The following is a 14,434-nucleotide window of genomic DNA, read 5'->3' on the forward strand; positions in this document are numbered from 1 at the left end:
CTGTGTTGACACAGGTGGGTGCAGTTGGGGTGGGGCTGGGGCTCCCGATTAAATAGGAGGCCCCTCCAGCACTCAGCTCTCTCTTAACTGAAAACATAAAGTCTGACGCCACTGGAGGATCACTGCTTAATTGTGCGTATTTTGAACTTTCCTGCCGTTGAAGCTCTGTGTCTGGCAGGCCAGCGGGAGCCCTGGCCTCTGCCGCAGCAGTGAAGATAGGCTCACTGCTGCGCAGTTCAGGCCCCCCAGGTCATGAGCAGTGGAATCCAGCTTCTGGAGGCTTCCGTAGCCGGGTGTGTGGGGCTGGCGGCAGAAGGGCAGGCTCTCCCGCGGCAGGTACGCGGGAGCTGTAGCTGCGGTCCCCTGCGCCGAGTGTGTGCTGTGTACACGTCCAGGGGGAGCCGTCAGGTTCAGCTAAGCTAAGGCTCATCATCCACAGACGCGCAGAGTTAGCGCTCCGTTAAGGAAATGCCACAAACAGCCGGGTCAGGATGAAAGATGAGGGGTGGGAAGAAAGCTGGCTGTTGCATCACTGGCGTGTTCTGTGAAACCAGACGGCGCCACTCTGCCAGTCCCCCCGGGGCAACGTGACAAGCCTGTGTGATAAGGCCGTGTGCGACTGTCAGTCACCTGTCCCTTGCATGTCACAGGGTAGTGGCAGCAGGCCGAGGGTGTGCCCTCCCTGCTGCTGTCCCCTGCGCCCTTCTCCCCACGCCTCCACTCCCTCAAGCTGCGGGAGCTGAAATGACTTGGAGAGCAGAGCCGTGTGCTGACAACCTGTGGCTGACAGCTGGACCCTCGTCATCACCACGCACTTTGTCACCGACACGGGGTAGCTGGCGGGTGCTGAGCTGCCCTCCCACTGCTCTATAAGAGCCCCAGCGAGGGGACCCCAGCAGCATCTGCCCTGGGTCCGGGCGAAGGTGTGGTGTGCAGCGCCGGCCAGCATGTCGCCCGCCTGCAGACTCGGCTGCCACCTCCTCCTGCTCTGCCTGTGCGCGCTACGAGGGCGCAGCCAGGAGCTGGAGGTGAGTCCTGGCCGCGCGCCTTCCTGCCCCTGCTGGGGTCTCCATGCCCTCCGCCCGAGCAGCCCCTCCCTCCCTGCGGCCTCCGGGGGCGTCCTGGTTTGATGGAAAGGGTCTGAGGTCTCGGGGTCCTCCCTGGCCCTGCGGGACACTGACCGGCTCTGGTCGCTCTGCTGAGCCACGAGGGGACGCCGCGTTCCCGGCCCCCGCCTCCCCATCCCTGGGACGTGGCTGGACGGATCCCGTTCTCCTTGCCAGCTGCGGGAAGCGGAGGATTACGACCCCTTCCTGCTCTTCGGCGCCAGCCCGAAACGGGATGCCGACGGGGAGGAGCTGTACCGCCGCACGCTGCGTGAGTCGGGCTGCGGGTCTCAGTGCTGAGTGCTTGGGGGGGCGAAAGGTCGGGTTTGCGCGGGGCTCAGAGTCCGGGGCTCCGTCACTGGAGGTGGCAGGACTGCCCAGGGTGCGGTCCCCAGCAGAGAACTGGCCCTAGGAGGCTGGCGGGGAAGCGGCGCCGGGAGGGTTTGCGGGAAGCGGTGCGGGGAGGGCGCTCCAGGGAAGGGTGTGAGCCTGGGAAGCAGCGGGGAGAGCACCGCGGGTCACAGGCGCCTCCCCAGGCTGCGTGGACGCGCTGAGCCTCCAGGGCCAGTTCACCTTCACCGCGGACCGGCCCCAGCTGCACTGCGCCGTCTTCCTCATCGCGGAGCCCGGGGAGCTGCTCACCGTGCGCGTCGACCGCGCCTCCCTGGACTGCCCCGGCGGGGACTTACTGAAGGTGAGGACACCGCCCGGGGCCGCCTGGGGCGCCCCAGTTCCTCTCCGTGTGCTCCACACCAGGAACTTGTAGAGACTTGAGCGCCCTGGGGTCTGCCAGGCTCCAAGCCGCGGAGCTGCCCCGCGCCTGAGGCTGTGGCTTGCTTGCGTCAGATGCAGCCATGCGTGCCCTGGGGCTCTGGGGGGGGGGGCGCAGGCCACAGGAAGGCAGTGGCTCCTACCCACATCGCCCCACACCCGCATCCAGCCGGGCTCCCTGCAGGACAGGTGCCTGGGGCGCACCCGGTGAGGTCCTGGGTGCTGGAGGCTTCCCCGGGTGCAGACTGCGCTGGACGTCTTGGGAACAGTCACTGGAGGGGCTGCAGCCAAACCTTTTTGTGGAGGGAGCGAGCGAGCGAGAGAGAACGAGAATGAATGGGAGGGGGCATGTGGGTGTTGCTGAGGGCTGTGGTCTTCAAAAGTTCCCACAAAATGTGTGCTCAGAAGTTTCTGCACCAAAAATAAGCTGCTCTCCACTCCGTGTTGAAGTGCGCCCTTAGAGCCGCTGGCGGGCGAATGGTTGCCCCAGCTTTTCTCCCCCTGCGCGTCCGTGACCAGAGCAAGGGCAGGAGCCGAGTGAGCCCCGATTCCGCGGGATTCTCCTGCAGTGCTGCGGGAAGCAGGACCAGGATCAGAGCCACAGTGGTGGAGGTGGTAAACAAGGCATAGGCGAGCAAATGAATGGGTAAAATCACTGCCCCGGCCCTGACAGTCGCAGTGAGCAGGTGGGAGTGTGAGCTGCCTCTGCCTGGCTCTCCCCCCGCCCCCTCAGCACCCCCGGGGTTTCAGGACTGACGGGGTCACCAGGTCTGTGCCCTCCCTAAGGTGTTTTTTTTTTTTTTTAACTGTTTGAGTAGCAGTTTTACCATTAATTCGCATAGTACAACACATTAAGGGCAGAGGTCCTACAGGTGCACAGTGACTGCCGTTGTTGATTTAACAATGACACTCTTATTTATCCAAAGGTCTTTGATGGCTGGATTCTCAAGGGGGAGAAGTTCCCCAGTTCCCAGGACCACCCCCTGCCCACACCTGCGCGCTACATGGATTTCTGCACAGGGGGCCTCAGCGGACAGAGCGTCACATCCTCCCAGAACGTGGCCATGATCCTCTTCCGGGTCCACGACCCAGGAAATGGGTTCACAGTGACCGTGAGGACAGATCCCAACCTCTTCCGTAAGTAGGCCTTGGGGGCAGAGGTGGGGCGTTGCTCCCTGAGGGCTGATTTGAATGGAGGTTCTTTTGTAATTAGAAGTGACCTCAGTGATATTTTCCGTTTGTCATTATGAAAATTGAATTTTTCTTTCTTCTCCAAAGTCTTGCCCTGACCCCCTCAGCCACCTGGTGAGTCTGGCAGCACTTTCGCATCCCGTGTCGTTGCCCGCATCTAGGCTAAGCTGAGGGAGCAGGCGAGAGTTGGGTCCTGGTCACTCCTAGGCAGGTGGAAGGCTGCAGGGCAGGGAGGTGGGGGCACAGGGCTTGTCCCGAGCACCTGCGGGCGCCTTCTGCTTAGTTCCTGTCTGCTGGGCACTCGGAGACGGCGCTGTGAGACGTGGCAGCCTGAGCCTGAAGCAGTGAGTTCAGAGAGAGAAATCAGAAACATGGACTTCATCACTTCAGGCTGCCCACGGTGGTGGTAATAAACGCCTTGTCCTCATCTGCTGGACAGTAACATGCTGTGGTCGGATTTCAATTAAATAACAGTATTTTGGAAGACGCCACCACCCCTAAAAGGCTGTTTCCAGGGGTCGGTGCAGGATAAATCTGGAGGGAAAAAAAACAGATGTTTCTACTGTTTTGTCTGGTTAGGGACTAGAATCTTCTAGAATCATTCAGGAACCTTCTAGAATTGTCAGGGACTTTGACTTTTAAACTAAAACAGCAGGAGGCGGCCACAGGTGGCTCTGACCTGTTCTGGTTCACCAGAAACTTTTATCCCAAAACTGGCAAAAAAAAAAAGTGCAAAATCTAATGCTTCTGGTCTCACCATCACCTCTAGAAGAGTAAATACATTGTGATGAAAAAAGTTTCAAGAATTTCTGTAAATTAAACGTTGAGAGATTACCGTTTTGTCAGCTTACCACCCCACCCAGCAAATATTTATGGCCTAAGCCTGCTGTCTATTTTTTTCAGCCTATTTTGTCAGTATTATAAACTGTTCAAACATTTATCATTTAAAAATAACGATATTGCTATAGACAGGCAGGGGTTGACTTCTGGACTTGCTTTTTTTTTTTTTTTTTTTTTTTTTTTTTTTTTTTTTTAATTTTATTTGAAAGGCAGAGTTATGGAGGGGGAGAGAGAGAGGGAAAGATCTTCCATCTGCTATTTCACTCCCAAGATGGCTTCAAATGTCACAGCTGGACCAGGGACAGGCCAGGACCCTGGAACTTCATCTGGGCCTCCCATGTAGGTGCAGGGGCCCAAGCACTTAGGTTATCATCTACTGCCTTCCTGGGTTCATGAGCAGAGAGCTGGACTGGCCCTCACACTGGGTGCCTGCACTGTAGGCAGCAGCTTAACTCACTGACCATAGCTGGTGCCTGGCCTCACCCCTAAGCCCCAATTCTTCCAGATTCCTGGCTTGCCCTTGGGCCCTGTGGGCTGAAGTGTCGCTGGAGCCACTCCTTTCTGTATTGTTGGGTTGATTGTAATGGTTACAGATGGCAGCATCGGAGGCCCCCTTGCTGCCGGCCTCCAGGCCATGGCTGCCTGTCCCTGACCGTTTTTATCCCCAGCCCCGAGTCTCCAATGGCCCTTGCACTGTGTGTTCTCTTCTGGGTACACCGGTCCCACCGCGTGCAAAGGTGCTTAGAGTAAAGTGGCAGTGTTTCTGTAAAACCCGGCATGCCAGCTAACACAAATGTGTTTTCCCCACAAAGCCTGCAACGTGGTTTCTCCGACTCCGAGCGGAAGGTTCACACTGGTGGTGCCGCGCCAGCGCCGCAACTGCAGCTTCTCCGTCGTCTACCCCGTGGTGATCAGAATCTCTGACCTCGCCCTGGGCCGTGTCGGAGGTCTGCATGTGCAGGTGAGCCATTCTCTGGCTGGCTGCGGGTGTCAGCGGTGCGCGCTGGCCTGGCGGCGGGCGGGCGGGCGGGCGTGCTCAGGTGCCAGTTCTGACGCCGGGGCTGCGTTTCTGGGGACGCGGTGAGCTGCGCTCTGTAATTACAGTTGAGCTCTCTTGTGCCCGCCTCTGAGATCGCCGTGCCGATGCCGGCGTGACTCATGCACACAGCTGCTTCCCTGCTGCTTCCGATCTTCCTTCCACACCCAGGAAGCAGCTCATTGACAAAGCTGCCACAAGGGATGCCAACTATAGCAACAAACACGAGAATGGGTTTTTATATTGCAAAATACAGCAAAAGTTTCAAAGAGTAATTTGCATTAAATTTAGTCCAATACATTTCACTTTCAAAAAAAACATCCACTGAGAACCATTATCAGCTTGTTTTCAAGTGAGCCTCTGCATGGGCCTCCACACCCAGGCTGAGCTTGGTTGACCTGCCCGGAGCTGCCCTCCTGGGTCGCCGTCATCCCCCATGCCCTGTCAAGATAATTCACGCGCTGGCGTCTGTCAGAGGCAGTCTTTATGCCCAGAGTTCAGTGAAAGCTAGTGAGTACGTCCGTCTTCCTCCAAGCCCTGAGCTCACCGCCGGTGCCTATAGTATCTTTTTTGGCTGCAGCTTATTGGAAGAGGGGAACGCCTGAGGGGCAGCCCTGTTGGCCTGGTGCCGTCTGTGTGTCACTCCGGGCGTAAACACTGGTTCTGTCGAGGCTCTCAGGAGCGATCGTGGTGTCTCTTCTCAACAATCTGGAGCCCATGGCGTCCTAGGCACCTTTTGCCTATGTGCTGTTTCCTGAATCCTTGCTGTTTGCCTGACGCTGTTCTGGATGCTAGAAATGGGCTCCCAGGTCCCCTGTTTCACAGAGTGGTCAGAGCTGCAGGACGCTGCCTCAGAGCTGGGCGGTGCACAGTGTGGACAAGGTGTGCAAAGAGGGCGGGAGCTGCGGGGGTACGGAAGCGTCCAAGCAGCAGCCCTGAGAGTGAGCTTAGAGCAGCAGTCAGCAGCTGGGAGCAGGGTGCAGAGGGGTCAGCAGGCAGGGGCTCGGAGGCAGCCTCAGGCGGGTCAGCAGGACCGGGGCTCGGAGGTGGGCTCAGGCGGGTCAGCAGGACCGGGGCTCGGAGGTGGGCTCAGGCGGGTCAGCAGGACCGGGGCTCGGAGGCAGGCTCAGGCGGGTCAGCAGGACCGGGGCTCGGAGGCAGGCTCAGGCGGGTCAGCAGGACCGGGGCTCGGAGGCAGGCTCAGGCGGGTCAGCAGGAACAGGGCTCAGAGGCAGGCTCAGGCGGGTCAGCAGGCAGGGGCTCGCAGGCAGGCTCAGGCGGGTCAGCGGGCAGGGGCTCGGAGGCAGGCTCAGGCGGGTCAGCGGGCAGGGGCTCGCAGGCAGGCTCAGGCGGGTCAGCAGGCAGGGGCTCGGAGGCAGGCTCAGGCGGGTCAGCAGGACCGGGGCTCAGAGGCAGGCTCAGGCAGATCAGCAGGCAGGGGCTCGGAGGCGGGCTCAGGCGGGTCAGCAGGACCGGGGCTCAGAGGCAGGCTCAGGCGGGTCAGCAGGACCGGGGCTCAGAGGCAGGCTCAGGCAGATCAGCAGGCAGGGGCTCGGAGGCGGGCTCAGGCGGGTCAGCAGGACCGGGGCTCGGAGGTGGGCTCAGGCGGGTCAGCAGGCAGGGGCTCGGAGGCGGGCTCAGGCGGGTCAGCAGGACCGGGGCTCGGAGGCAGGCACAGGCCTGCTGGCGGCCAGGCGGCAGGGCCAGAGCGCGCTGAGCCCGAGGGCGTCCAGTAGCACCGCAGCGGGCTTGCGGGAGAACAGTGGGAAGTGTGGGTTTCTTTTGGTGTAGAAAGAGTAAATTGTGCATAGCTTTATCGTATCTGCGTTTTTCACGTATCATGAAGAAAAGTGTTTTTGCACCAAAATAAACTCGTTCCTTCGTTCCCATTTTGAAGGCCCCTGGTGGTGAGGAGCTCGAGGGTAAGTGTGGTGGGAAGCCACGGATGGGTTCAGGCAAGACAGGGACGTGAGCGATTTGAAGGCGATGTGGCCCCCACGTGGGGAGTGGGCTGGACTTCGGTGGTCACGGTGAGATGCTATTTGATTGTTATTGATGTGCCTCTCGGGGTTATTTCCTGCAACAGGACAGCCCAGATCTTTGTAAGTTGGACGATGAGCTCCACCAAGGAAAACTTAGGTTTTGCGCACTGAGCAGTGTGGTTGTCTCACAGTGGGTGCAGGGGTCCCCCGAGTGTACTGGCGCAGCCCAGGCTAGAGAGAGCTGTGGCTGGGAACCGCAGGAAAAGTCAAGGGGATCCTGCGGTGGAGGGAGCCCCAGGGGGGTCTCCCAGGGGCTGCCCCTGTCCGTAACCAAAGCAAAGTCCCAGGACACCTGGACGGGCAGAGCAGCGGCCTCGTGTCCGCATGTCTTCCTAGTGTCTTCCTTTCCTACTCTGACGCTGCCTGCTGAGACACGGTGGCCGCAGAACCGAGTTCAGCCGCAGTGAAGCTCCCGGGCAGAGCGGTCATGTTCTCCCCTCCTGCTCTGAGCGGCTTGGTCAGCTCCCTGTGCCAGAACACAAAGCGGGGGACACGTGCGGCTCATGAAGCCGCCCTCACCTGTGGGTGCAGCGGCGTGCGGAGCTCTGAGCCCAGCCCCAGCCCCAGCCCCAGCCGGCCTTCCACACGTCCCGCCTGCCTGCTTGCCTCAGCCCAGCCACTGTCCTGTTGTTTTCTAACATGCTGTTTAGTTCTGTTTGTGTTTCTGTGTCCTTCTGAGTGTGTGGATGTGTGGGCTTGTGTGTGTGTCTGAAGTTCTCTGTTGGGCCCATCTGGTTCACCCCACCAGCTCTCTTTAAGGAAGAGGGGCGCAGGCAAAAGCAACTACACAAATGGCAGGGGGTAACACAAGACGAAAATGTGGGGCCTTGTTAAAAATGAGCGGCTCGAGATTGCGACCCAGCTCAGACGAAGCACGGAGACCCTGTGAGCATGGCCCTGGGCTGCTGGTGCCAGGCCCACGAGGGAGCCCGGTCACAGGCGACAGGGGCCTCTCCATGGCAGGTAGGAGTGACTGCCCTGCTGGGTGGGGTGCAGGGGGTGGCGGGAAACAGAGGGGACTCTGTCTCAGACTCCACCCCTCTCTTGATCAGTTTGGAAACATGCTTTTGTTGAAAGGAGAAGGACGTAGGTAGCTCCTGGCTTACGTGGCCCCAGTCAGAGCTTAGTCTCTCCTCTGTGCTCACGGCTATCTAAGCCCATAAGGTGGACATGAAGTATTCCAACAGCGGGCACTTGCCTTCAAGAAGGAGAGGGGAAGGGGTGAGCTGAGGGGAGAAACGAGGTAGAGGCCCCGTTTGTAAATGCAAGTGCTGGACTCTGCGGCGCTCAGGCCATGTGCAGGAGGAGTGCGGGTGACTCATCAGGACGTGAAGGGCAGGCGTTGCAGCCCTGCTCCACACAGCTTCTATCTCACAGATTCACTGTTTGTCGTTCAGATGCTTGAGCTGAAAATGACTCACACACATTCAAAAAAATGATTGCTCAGCCGACTTGGAAAAGCAGCCCTCGTGATCTTTCCCTTTAAAGCCTCTGATTTCCGGGGTCCCGGGAGCGCCACTGAATGGTGCCGCCCGCGGGGAGGCTGGCTGCGTCAGCTCTCTGCCCTGTCCTTGGTGGGCTGGCTGGACGTCCTTGGGGGTCTCAGCGTCTTTCTCTGCCGCTTGTTCTCTTAGCTGCCCTCGGCAGGTTGTGGGGGAACAGGAGACTTCGTGGAGCTGCTGGGCGGGACCGGATTGGACCCTTCCAAGATGACGCCTCTGGCCGATCTCTGCTACCCCTTCCGTGGCCCTGGTGAGAGACTTGGGACCCTTGCTTACGCGCCTGAAGCAGAACACCTGCAGCCTCTAGTACACGGAACACTCTGCACGTGGGACCAGCACACAGATTTTACACTGCAGCCTGTGCACAGTGTCAGAGCTTTCAGGTTCTGTTTCCCTGGGGTCCCTGCCTCCCTCCCCCAGAGGCTGATAGGTTTGTCTGGTAACTGAACAACGTAGATCAGACAGTAGGTGGATCACTGATCAGTCCTGGTGTAATGCTGACGTGATAATGAAGCTTCCCACACATATGGGACGTGAGCAGGAGACTCAGTAGGTGAACAACACAGTGAGGAGCTGCATTAGAAATTCTCAGAACTGCCGAGTGGGCTGACTTCCAGCAGCCAGGACCCCCTGCAGGGCCCGTGACACAGAGCTAAAGTCCAAAACCTCCCCGTGTCTCCTGCCACACGGGCTGGCTCAGTGCACGGCATGCTGGCATAGCCAGGAGTTCCCATTCACTCACACTAAGGTGGCCGAGGCTTGGTGAGGATTACCAGCTTGGTACCAAACCAGACCAGGCAGTCTGACCTTTCTCTGGACGTCACTCCCAGAGCTGGTTCAGGTTCCCTGGACTGACTCCCAGGTAAAGCAAGGTAACCAGTCCCTAGTTGTGTGGTGAATTCCTTCGTCAGTGCAGACCACTGACCTACCGGGGAACGAGGCTGCAGAGGGGCCGTCCGACCCGCCAGCTGTTACTGCCACAGGCAGACCAGGTCAGCCACCAGAGCTTTCTCTGAGCAGATGCTGAGACCTTAACAAACACACTGGCTCTGAAACAGAATCCATATCCACAGCTAAGCCTAAGGCCCGGGATATCCGTGCCCTCTCTGGACACACCTGGTCAAAAAGGGTTCCAGTGGCATTTCAGCTGGGCCAGGGCTCAAGGCTTTCTAGACAAGGAGAGGGCAAATGGTTTCTAGAAACCAGTTTCCTGGAAACCAGAGGTTTCTGTGAGGCCAGCCACAGTGAGCCCTGGTGCCCCGGGCACTGTGCAGCCTGCTCGGTCATGTGAGGCCAGCCACAGTGAGCCCTGGTGCCCTGGGCACTGTGCAGCCTGCTCGGCCACGTGAGGCCAGCCACAGTGAGCCCTGGTGCCCTGGGCACTGTGCAGCCTGCTCGGCCACGTGAGGCCAGCCACAGTGAGCCCTGGTGCCCCGGGCACTGTGCAGCCTGCTCGGCCATGTGAGGCCAGCCATAGTGAGCCCTGGTGCCCTGGGCACTGTGCAGCCTGCTTGGCCACATGAGGCCCCACAGTGAGCCCTGGTGCCCTGGGCACTGTGCGACCTGCTTGGCCACATGAGGCCCCACAGTGAGCCCTGGTGCCCTGGGCACTGTGCAGCCTGCTCGGCCACGTGTGTGCGGTCTCCAGACCCTCCCATGCCAGTTATGGACAGTGTCTTTGCGAAGCCACTGGGGCAGAAGACAAAATTGCGACCGAAGGACACTCATGCCTTAGAACTTAGGTAACTGAGGCAGGAGGTGCTCTTCTGCTGGAGGGGTTTGGTTTGGTTTGCATTAGGCAAAAAAATGACATGAAGGCCAAAAAGCACTTTGGCCTGCATTGCTTAGATAATTGAAACCAGTTTTAAGACAATGTGAAGGCTTGGGTTATCACACTCCTTGGTTCATTTTAAACCTCAGTTTTTCATTCATTTACCATATCTTATGAGCACCTCCTAAGTTGTTAAAAAAATATACAGAGAAGTAGTCAGGACTCTGAACTTTTTTTTTTTTTTTTTTAAAGATTTATTTGAGAGGCAGAGTTATAGACAGAGAGAGGTTACAGAGAGGCCTTCCATTTGCTGGTTCACTTTCCAAGTGGCCCCAACAGCCAGAGCTGGGCTGATCAGAGGCAGGAGCTTCTTCCCAGTCTCCCACGCAGGTGCAGGGGCCCAAGGACTTCCACTGCTTTCCCAGGCCACAGCAGAGAGCTGGATGGGAAGTGGAGCGGCCAGGACCGTAGCCGGCACCACAGCCAGCACCACAGGCGGAGGTTTACCCCACTGAGCTACAGTGCAGGACCCCAGGACTCTGAACCTTTAACGTGAACTGTATTCAGGATTTTCCCAAAATAGTAATATGCACATATCTAAAGGAATTGGGTTATCTTAGGGAAGTGTCGCACTAAGATCAGGAAAGGGCCGACGTGCATGGGGGCCCTGGTGGATCCCTCATTCAGGACCCCTGGCCTCACACTGCCCTAGCTCCAGGGCACCTCCTCCCTGTGCCCTTCGCTGGCTTTCCGTTGGACTCACCTCCACTGTCCCGCGGGAGGGGCTGGCACTCAGAATTTGGCAACGTCCTGTGGGGACAGAGTGGGTGGGAAGTGGCAGAGGCACCGCTGTGGGGACATGAGCCAGGGAGCCTTGACAGGCTCGGTGGTGAGAGCAGGACCGTGAGCCTGGGTGTGAGAGGCACCAGCCTTCGGAGCCGTCCCCAGGAGAGGGTGCGGGTGGATGTGACACCCACCACGTGCTCCACGTGTCTGCGCCGTGCTGGCGACTTCTCGCCCCTGGTAACCTGGGCTCCGGCCTGGCTCCTGAAAGTGCTACACACCGGTGCCCCAGTCTGTGCCTAAGTGCCAAGTGTTCACCCTCTGCCCAGAGACGGGCAGCCGGAGCTGGGCACTGGGGGCGGGGGCGGGGTGGCCTTGTAGGCCCGAGCCCGTTGTCGTGCAATGAGACAGCGGGGGCAGAGCCAGAGCAGGACCTCTGCCCGCCCGCCCGCCTGCTGGAAAACTTTCCTTCTTTCCTGCCCGTTACAGCACAGATGAAAATCGGCTGTGACAGCGCCGTGGTGCGCATGGTCTCCAGCGGGAAACACGTCAACCGCGTGACCGTTGAGTACCGCCAGCTGGAGCCGCAGGAAGTGGAAGCCCCGAGTGGGAACAGCCTGGGGCAGCCCTGTGTGTCCGGCCCCTGAGTCCCCGTGCCACGACCAAGCGCGTGGACCGTGGTGACCCGCCCGCGGTCCTCGTGTCGGTCAGAACCCCAGCCCTGGCACACCTCCTTGTGGACTTCCCTTCTCTGTAATCTAAATGACCATGGTCAGGAGGGAAGCCCCTTTTGATGGGAGCAGCGTTCAGTGGGGAGCTTTGCAGTTCTTGGCGTGCCGAAGAGCGGAGCTGGCACAGCAGCGCAGGGCAGCCTGCAGGAGAAAATCGGATCTCCAGGGGGCTGCGGCAGAGGAGGAAGCGGAGCGCGTGGCGTCGGACTCCGTTTCCACAGGAAGCCCCGAGGCCGCGGATCCCCCAGGAGTTGCCCCTGTCGAGTATTTACGTAGGTTGTAGTTGTAGCCGTGTGTGACTTGTAACCTCTTGTTTTCCTCAACTCTGTAGCATGGGAAAAGCTTCGCATCTGTGAGCATGGAGGTGAATAAATCACGCTCAGAGGTGGCGCCTGGCGTCGCGCTGTTTGCTCTCTCGCTGCCGTCAGAAACCAGCGTCTCATTTGGTGCACGGCTGAGTGGCCTTGTGCTTCCCAGAGCCGCAGAGGACGGCAGCTCTGGAGCGGAACTGTTTGGGGCAGAGGCACACGCGGGGCTGGCACAGCAGTGGGGCTGTGGGTCCTGGCAGGGAGCTGGCACAGAGATGCGGATTCTACCCTCCTCTGGGCAATGCCAGGGCTCAGGGCGGGACCTCAGCACTGCCCCAGACACAGTGCGTGCTGTTGACCTTGGTGTGACACTGGCTGGAGGTGAAGCAGGCAGTGTAAGCAGAACAGGGCCTGAGCAGCAAGGGAGATGCTCCCTCGTGAAGCTTCTCTGGGGCCAGTGGGTGGTTGCTTCAGACTGCACCTGAGCGCCGGCCCGATTCTGAGTTCCGAGACAGGCTTAGTATAAAGTTCACCGAATGGGCTGAATCGCACCCGCTACCTGAAGCCCAGACGGGAGGAAATCACTGGGCCAAAGTGCCGCAGACCTCGAGGATTCCACAGAGGCTTTGGCTCAGGCCGTCTGCAGGAGTGAGGGAGTGAGGGCTCACACTGTCTGGCTCAGGCAGTGTGCAGGATTGAGGGAGTGAGGGCTCACACTGTCTGGCTCAGGCCGTCTGCAGGAGTGAGGGAGTGAGGGCTCACACTGTCTGGCTCAGGCAGTGTGTAGGAGTGAGGGAGTGAGGGCTCACACTGTGTCTGGCTCAGGCGGTGTGCAGGAGTGAGGGAGTGAGGGCTCACACTGTGTCTGGCTCAGGCTGTCTGCAGGAGTGAGGGAGTGAGGGCTCACACTGTGGCTCAGGCAGTGTGCAGGATTGAGGGAGTGAGGGCTCACACTGTCTGGCTCAGGCCGTCTGCAGGATTGAGGGAGTGAGGGCTCACACTGGCTCAGGCAGTGTGCAGGAGTGAGGGAGTGAGGGCTCACACTGTCTGGCTCAGGCCATCTGCAGGATTGAGGGAGTGAGGGCTCACACTGGCTCAGGCAGTGTGCAGGAGTGAGGGAGTGAGGGCTCACACTGTGGCTCAGGTGGTGTGCAGGAGTGAGGGAGAGCTCACACTGTGTCTGGCTCAGGCCGTCTGCAGGAGTGAGGGAGTGAGGGCTCACTGCCTGGCAGGTGTTGCTTGCTGCTTGGTTGTCTGCCCGGGCCCTCCCCATGCCTTGCGCTCTGAGGGTGCCGTGACCTGGGACACAGCTGCCTGCCGGGGCTGCTCAGGACTGTGACCTGGGGCCAAAAAGCAGGCTGACCGTGACCATCGCCCTGGAGGGTGGGCCACCTCTCTCTGGGCCACGCCTGCCTCAGCACAGCAGACTCGTCTGTGGGCTCTGCCTTGCTCCAGGACCGATCCTGAGTGCAGGCAGGACTTGGTGGGACGTGCTGGTCATGAGTAGTTGACCCACAGAGTGCGTCTCGGCTTCCTCCCCCCGCACCCCACTCCAGTGTCTGTGGTCTTCCTAGATCTTGGGCATTTGACTCTTACTCTTGCCTGGGCCTGGTCTTACCTTTGCTCCTGCCCCTTGGTCTTCCTGAACTATTGAGGTGACCAGGGCAGCTCTTGGCCTTCTGCTAATGGGTTGTCTCCACCTGCTCTGCAGCTGCCCTCTTGAGGGAGACTTTGGCTCAGGACAGAGTTCAGTGATGAGACTTTGTCCAGCCTCAGGCTTTCCTTCCCTGGAAGCAGCCTTGCCAGAGTGTTCTCAGAGAGTAATGCTTTGCTGGACAGGGCTCTCTTGTAGGCTGTTTTGCTTCTGAGCTCAAAGGCACCACGGAGTGGCAGAGAGGAGGGCCTATTATGGGGCAATCATGTGGAATTACACCTGCGCGCGCACTCATCCTCACAGGCAGTGTGCCTTTGGATGTCCGGATAAGCAGGCTGAAGGGCCTCTCTTCTAATGGGTCCTCTGTCATGATTACCACCATTTTTCTCTTCACATTTGAAAGCGTTTTTTTCCCTACACAAAGAACCATGTGGGGGAGGAGATGCAGGGGAGAGGAAGCTTGATGAGAGGGTTCGAGAACATCATGAAAATCATGGGCTCTAAACTGGCCTCTGGGCTTGGCTCGTGGGAGTGGGAACAGCCGTGCCCTCAGGCCCTCTGCAGCCAGGGCTGGGAGTGAGAGGCGTTCTGTGCTACAGGGCTGAGACCCAACGCCAGCTCCAAGACAGGAAGCTGGGTGGCTGAGCAGCGCCGTGACCTTTGTGACTGACTGCAAGGGTCATCGGGCTTTGGGGACTC

General features: G+C 59.2%; 1 protein-coding gene across 1 annotated transcript; it reads left to right on the forward strand.

Moving 5' to 3' along the window:
- Positions 1–424: 424 nt before the first annotated feature.
- CRHBP (corticotropin releasing hormone binding protein) lies at positions 425–12,163 on the forward strand. Its single transcript, XM_002723021.5, has 7 exons — positions 425–1,028; positions 1,284–1,377; positions 1,643–1,800; positions 2,804–3,014; positions 4,721–4,869; positions 8,621–8,738; positions 11,532–12,163. The coding sequence occupies exons 1-7, from the start codon at positions 948–950 to the stop codon at positions 11,687–11,689; spliced, it is 969 nt and encodes a 322-aa protein (XP_002723067.3). The 5' UTR covers positions 425–947; the 3' UTR covers positions 11,690–12,163.
- Positions 12,164–14,434: the final 2,271 nt, after the last annotated feature.

The sequence above is a fragment of the Oryctolagus cuniculus genome, chromosome 14, assembly GCF_964237555.1.
Source record: "Oryctolagus cuniculus chromosome 14, mOryCun1.1, whole genome shotgun sequence".
NCBI classification, from domain to species: domain Eukaryota; kingdom Metazoa; phylum Chordata; class Mammalia; order Lagomorpha; family Leporidae; genus Oryctolagus; species Oryctolagus cuniculus.

What these genes read in the sequence shown, in the direction of transcription:
- CRHBP (XM_002723021.5), top strand. Translation starts at nt 948, where the DNA reads ATGTCGCCCGCCTGCAGACTCGGCTGCCACCTCCTCCTGCTCTGCCTG. An exon ending in GACAGATCCCAACCTCTTCC is followed by an intron (nt 3,015 to 4,720) that starts GTAAGTAGGCCT and finishes TTCCCCACAAAG; the next exon opens with CCTGCAACGTGGTTTCTCCG. An exon ending in CTACCCCTTCCGTGGCCCTG is followed by an intron (nt 8,739 to 11,531) that starts GTGAGAGACTTG and finishes TGCCCGTTACAG; the next exon opens with CACAGATGAAAATCGGCTGT.